This window comes from Telopea speciosissima, chromosome 9, assembly GCF_018873765.1.
Source record: "Telopea speciosissima isolate NSW1024214 ecotype Mountain lineage chromosome 9, Tspe_v1, whole genome shotgun sequence".
NCBI lineage: Eukaryota > Viridiplantae > Streptophyta > Magnoliopsida > Proteales > Proteaceae > Telopea > Telopea speciosissima.
This window is the reverse complement of record NC_057924.1, coordinates 62284407-62290203: the sequence shown is the minus strand read 5'-3', so window position 1 is coordinate 62290203 and position 5797 is coordinate 62284407. Positions and strand designations below refer to the sequence as shown.

The following is a 5797-nucleotide window of genomic DNA, read 5'->3' as shown; positions in this document are numbered from 1 at the left end:
AGCTCACATCTTGAAGCCAGAGGCACCCCTTTGCCACACACCTTATCATCGGTCGGAAGGGCACCATGCACAAGTCTCCAGCCAAAAACTGAAGAGCTAGGGTGAAGATCTCTGTTCCAGACCGCCCAACCCCACTCAGGAATAGCAGCCTTCATTCTCAAAACCTCCCAAGCAGGTTTCACAGAAAATGCTCCTGATTTGGTATGAGCCCAAAACTACCTATCCGGCCTGCCAGAAATAGAGATATTCAATCCCCGAATGCTAGTGAATATGGTCTAGAGCGCTGGTTCAGGGACAACAGGAAAAGTCCAAAGACCCTCCTCTATAAAATCCGAAACAGTAGTAGTAAGAAGACGAGGAATTCTGGCAGCTGGACCAAATCCTCAATGCTCTGATCACCAATCCACTTGTCGTACCAAAATCTGATGGAGAGACCATTGCCGACCACCCATCGTTCAGCAGCTTGAACAAAGTCCCAAACTTTTCAAAGCCCAATAAGGAGCGTAGAAGTTCCAACAGATTTTTTTCAGAGAGTCGTCTTCTTTCACAAACCTCCCTCGCAAAAAAGATGCAAAAACTGAGTTTTCAATCTTGATAGTCCAAGCCAACTTAGCAATCAAAGCAAGGTTAAGATCCCAAAGACGCCGGATTCCAAGTCTACCCTCTTTTTTATGTTTACACAAAGTGTCCCATCTCACCGTGATGGCCTTGCAAGCTACCTAATCTCATCGCCATAAATGCTACCTAATCTCATCGCCATAAATGTATTAAGTCACTAAATAAAATTACAAGTAGTAAACATAAAAGTAGTTGCCATGGCCATGAGCATTATAGGTGAGGGCATGGTTTGAGGTCGGATCGGATTGGCCGATTTTGGCTGGATTAGATCGCCTAGACCGATCCCGATACCGATCCAATCTAATTGTACGGATAGGTTAAAAATGTAAAAAAATTAGTTTTTTTTATAAGAAACAGGGACAAAAATGTCATATTTGCCCGAGTTTGAGCGATCCCAATGCGTATCGGCCAATCCGATCCAATCCAGTTGATACCGAGATCACGAACCATGGGTAAGGGAGAGAGAGGGAGAGATAAACAGAGAGAGAAACTTGGGTTAAACCATGAGTTAGGGTTAGGGATTAACCTAGGAGTTGGAATAATAGGGTTACTTAGGAGTTAAAAGTTGGCATTTAAATACAGATCGTTAGATTAAAGAGTGCCACGTAGAAATGGAGAGGTGAAAAATCTTTGTTCCTAATTCTATTTAAAGCAGCCTGGGCAGCCTCCCCTCTCCTCTCCGTGTGTTTAGTGTTTACCTCTCTCTCTCTCTCTCTCTCTCTCTCTCTCTCCCCTCCTAATAGAAAATCATATCATTCATCTGATCTTGTGCTTAATTTGTCCATGGCTGTCGAGATGACCTACGGAGGAGCTTCTTCTTCTTCTTCTTCCTTCCGTCAGCTTTGGTCAAGGAATCCTATGGATTCAGACCTGTTGATTTTTTACTTCATAACTGCAAGACGCCGCTAACATTTTCTGCATGGTCGCGCGTATTATTGATTATGGGAATCACCGAAACCCGAAACCATATATGGAACAATATTCCCAGTGGTTGGTGACCTAATATATAATTCATATCTACTTGGAACCTACAAGGCAATTGCTAAGAAATTTAGATTTTAGTGTGGAAGCAAACGTTAACTTGCAGTGATTGAACTGTTTCTCATTCTATAAATGCAGTGTGTCTTTCCTTTTACTTATTGTGTTATCAGTCACTAATCTGTTTTCCTCTCTCTCTCTCTTTCTCTCTCTCTCTCTCTCTCTCTCTCTCTCTCTCTCTGATCTTGTTCTTTGTCCATGGCTGCCAAGATGACCTGTGGAGCTTCTTCTTCTGATTCATCCGGTCCGTATGATGTCTTCCTGAGTTTTTGCGGGCAGGACACTCGCACCACCTTCACTGATCACCTCTTTAATGCGTTGATCCAGTTTGGGATTCAAACCTTTAGAGACAATGAAGAGCTAAACAGAGGAGAGGATATCTCTAAAGAACTGATGGCAGCCATCGAAGTTTCTAGGATTGCCATTATCTTCTTCTCTGAAAATTATGCTTCTTCGAGCTGGTGCCTTCTTGAGCTGGCGAAGATCATGGAATGCAATAAAGATGGCAGAATGGAAAAGGTTCTGCCTGTTTTCTACAAGGTGGATCCATCGGATCCATCGGATGTCAGGCATCAACGTAACACTTATGAGAAGGCATTTAAGGGACACGAAGAGCGTTTCAAGAATGAGATGGAGAAGGTACAGACGTGGAGGTCCTGCTCTCACAGATGCTGCCAACTTGTCAGGGTGGGATCAAATAAAAGTTGCTGATGGGTAAGTCTTAATAATCAAATCTTTTTTAATTTTTTTTAATCGAAATAATTTATTGACAGTGACGTGAAAAGCACATGAATTCGGTATAAATATTTCAACGATCCATGGAGTGGATTGAACCCAAATACGTGAATGGAGAATTTAATCTGTAAGAATATTTCATTTGAATTATTATGAGTCACTCACGTACGCAAAGATTCACCGGACTCGCCAAATACCCCTACACGCCATGGACCAAACTTCCTTTCAGTTCGATGTTTAGTCGTACTTTATTAATTGGCTAGAATATATATTAGTTGAGTTCTATCTTATATAATGGGATTTGGACCATTTTGGATGAAAGCATCATGGTCTATAGTGTTAAATCAAAATCCTTTTTACCAATATTAGTAAAACCTTAACTAAGCATTTCTTATAGTGGCAGCCTTCTTGATTTAGTAACTAAAGTTATATTGCACGTTTTTTTTTTTTTTTTTTTTTTTTTTTTTTTTGGGTATCAAAATGGTCAGGCATGAGGCGGCGCTTATAAAGAAAATTATTGAAGAACTGTGTAGAATATTGAACAAGACACCCTAGAGCATCCAATTGGGTTAGATTCCCACATCAAGCGCATAGATGGTTTCCTAAATGATGGCAGATCAGATGTTGTTCACATCATAGGTATATATGGCCCTGGTGGAATTGGTAAGACAACTATAGCGAAGGCCGTTTTTAATATTGCTTTCTTGCTAATATTAGAGAGGATTCAAGAAAAAGGGGTTTAGTTCCCTTACAAAAACAGCTTCTCTCTGATGTCTTTCAGAGAGAACACGGTGACATATACAATGAGGATAGAGGAATAGTTATTATCAAAGAATGTTTACGCCATAAAAAAGTTTTGATAGTTCTTGATGATGTGAATGAAATGAAACAATTCAAAAAATTAGTTGGAGGGCGTGATTTTCTTGATGCGGGAAGTCAAATCATCCTTACAACCAGAGAGGAAGATTTGCTAAATAGGTTGAAGGTGGATGATAAATATATGGTCGAGACAATGAATCAAGATGAATCCCTTCAACTTTTCAGTCTCCATGCCTTTCAAGAAAATCATCCATCACAAGGCTTTGAGCTGCTCTCAGAAGAGGTAATTCATTATGCAGGGGGCCTTCCATTAGCTCTTGTGATTGTGGGTTCTCATCTATCCGAAGGAAGTAAAGATCACTGGAAAAGGGAATTGGATAAGTTAAAAAAGATACCCAATGATGAGATTTTTCTGGTACTTGAAATAAGTTATAATGCATTGGATGAATTCGACAAAAAGGTATTCCTTGATATATCATGCTTTTTCAATGGAGAGGACAAAAATTTTGTAATTAAAATTCTAGATGCTTGTGATCTGGGCGGAGAAGCTGCAATTGAACTTCTCAAACAAAAGTCTCTGATAATAATTGATGGATATAACAAGCTATGCATGCATGATCTTATTCAAGACATGGGAAGGGAAATTGTTCGCAAACAGTCTCTTAAGAAGCCTGGAGGGCGTAGTAGATTGTGGGATACTGATGATGCCATTGAAGTATTGATAGATCTCACTGTAAGTATTAGTAACATGAGTTAATCTTTTATTACAATATTATGATTATTGACAAATAGATATGAAAATTGTCTTCACTCTTAATTAATATTGTACTTTTTAGCATTTTCCTTTTCTTCTTAATTCTCTTTTCTATCAGGGAACTGATGAAGTTCAAGGCTTTCAATTAAACTTGTCTCGATGTAATGAAGAAGAGCTCAGTCTGCCGCTAACCACTGAAGGATTTTCTAAAATGCCTAAGCTAAGATTACTCATGGTTGATAGTCGTATTGATGGCGACAATATTAATTTTGATGAAGCACATTCTCTTCAAGTGGGGGCTAGTTGTTTCAGAAAGTTAGTTTGGGCTAGTTGGGATGGATTCCCCTTCGAATGTATACCAGATTATTTTCAATTGGGGAACCTTGTCATTCTTGACATGCAAGGCAGCAAACTCAAAAAAGTTTGGAAGGGAAGCAAGGTATGCGACAATTTTGTTGAGTTTTCCTATATCTATTTTGAGTTTTATCATATTTATTTTGTGGAAACTAATTTTTCCCCTTTGTCCCAGTCTCTATTGTCAAGTTGAAGGAACTCAATCTTAGTGGTTCTGACAACCTTACTTGTACGCCAGACTTCTCAAAGGTCCAAAATCTTGAGAAATTGATTCTCAAGGATTGTGAAAGTTTGGTTGAGGTCCATGAAAGTATTTTTTTTATGCTCGAAACTTGTCATTCTTGACATGCAAGGCAACAAACTCAAAGAAATTTGGAAGGAAAGCAAGAGAAGCAAGGTATGCGACAGTTTTGTGGAGTTTTCCTATATTTGTTTTGAGTTTTATCATATGAATTTATTGGAAACTAATTTTTCCCCTTTCTTCCAGCCTCTTGCAAATTTGAAGGTACTCAATCTTAGCGGTTCTCACAACCTTACCTGTACGCCGGGCTTCTGATCAAAGGTCCCAAATCTGGAGAAATTGATTCTCAAGGATTGTGAAAGTTTGGTTGAAGTCCATGAAAGTATTTTTTTTATGCTCGAAACTTGTCATTCTTGACATGCAAGGCAACAAACTCAAAGAAATTTGGAAGGGAAGCAAGGGAAGCAAGGTATGCGACAATTTTGTGGAGTTTTTCTATATTTGTTTTGAGTTTTATCATATGAATTTTGTGGAAACTAATTTTCCCCCTTTCTTCCAGCCTCTTGCAAATTTGAAGGTACTCAATGTTAGTGGTTCTCGCAACCTTACCTGTACGCCGGACTTGTCAAAAGTCCCAAATCTTGAGAAATTGATTCTCAAGGATTGTGAAAGTTTGGTTCAAGTCCATGAAAGTATTTCTTTATGCTCGAAACTTCAAAGTCTGAACGTGTCTGATTGCAAGAGACTCGAATCTCTCCCAATGCTTCCATCAAGTTTGTGTTCTCTCGATGCATCAGGTTGCAGTGAGTTGAAAAGGTTACCAAATCTGTCCAACTTGAACCACCTAACGATGCTAAAGCTTAAAGGGTGTAAAGAGCTGACTGAAATTAAGGGCTTAAAGGGTTTGCAATCTGCGGCAACTATAAACTTAGAAGACTCTACCAAATTGGAAAGTTTTGTCGAGAAGAAAATCTTTCAAGTTGGCTCTCTCTCTCTCTCTCTCTCAATTACGTATTGATATCACTAATCACCGATTTTGATACTGTGCCGATATCATATCAATGAAACGGTATCAAAAATGAGTAAAACAAAAACAAAAAAACAAAAACAAAAAAAAAAATTTGACTGAACTTATCCGATACGACAGATCCTTGAGAATACCGTATCGATATCATATCAATTTTGAAAGTCATGGATACCTGATCAGTGTCACATGATTTGATTGGTTTGTGATTACA

At 38.8% G+C, this 5797-nt stretch overlaps 2 protein-coding genes across 2 annotated transcripts; both read left to right on the top strand.

Moving 5' to 3' along the window:
* The first annotated feature begins 1854 nt into the window (after positions 1-1854).
* LOC122639239 (TMV resistance protein N-like) lies at positions 1855-2395 on the top strand. The gene has a single exon (XM_043832061.1). It carries the CDS (start codon positions 1855-1857, stop codon positions 2365-2367), a length of 513 nt encoding a protein of 170 aa, XP_043687996.1. The 3' UTR covers positions 2368-2395.
* Positions 2396-2444: 49 nt separating this feature from the next.
* LOC122639238 (disease resistance protein RPV1-like) lies at positions 2445-5577 on the top strand. The gene is made up of 8 exons (XM_043832060.1): positions 2445-2453; positions 2925-3128; positions 3173-3953; positions 4003-4013; positions 4083-4506; positions 4557-4618; positions 4806-4823; positions 5119-5577. Exons 1-8 carry the CDS (start codon positions 2445-2447, stop codon positions 5575-5577), a joined length of 1968 nt encoding a protein of 655 aa, XP_043687995.1.
* Positions 5578-5797: the final 220 nt, after the last annotated feature.

Excerpts from the sequence above, each read along its gene's own strand:
- LOC122639239 (XM_043832061.1), top strand. The coding sequence starts at position 1,855 with ATGGCTGCCAAGATGACCTGTGGAGCTTCTTCTTCTGATTCATCCGGT.
- LOC122639238 (XM_043832060.1), top strand. Across the intron at positions 3,129-3,172 it reads AGAGGATTCAAGAAAAAGGG|AGAGAACACGGTGACATATA; the intron begins GTTTAGTTCCCT and ends GATGTCTTTCAG. Across the intron at positions 4,507-4,556 it reads GTCCCAGTCTCTATTGTCAA|ACTTCTCAAAGGTCCAAAAT; the intron begins GTTGAAGGAACT and ends CTTGTACGCCAG.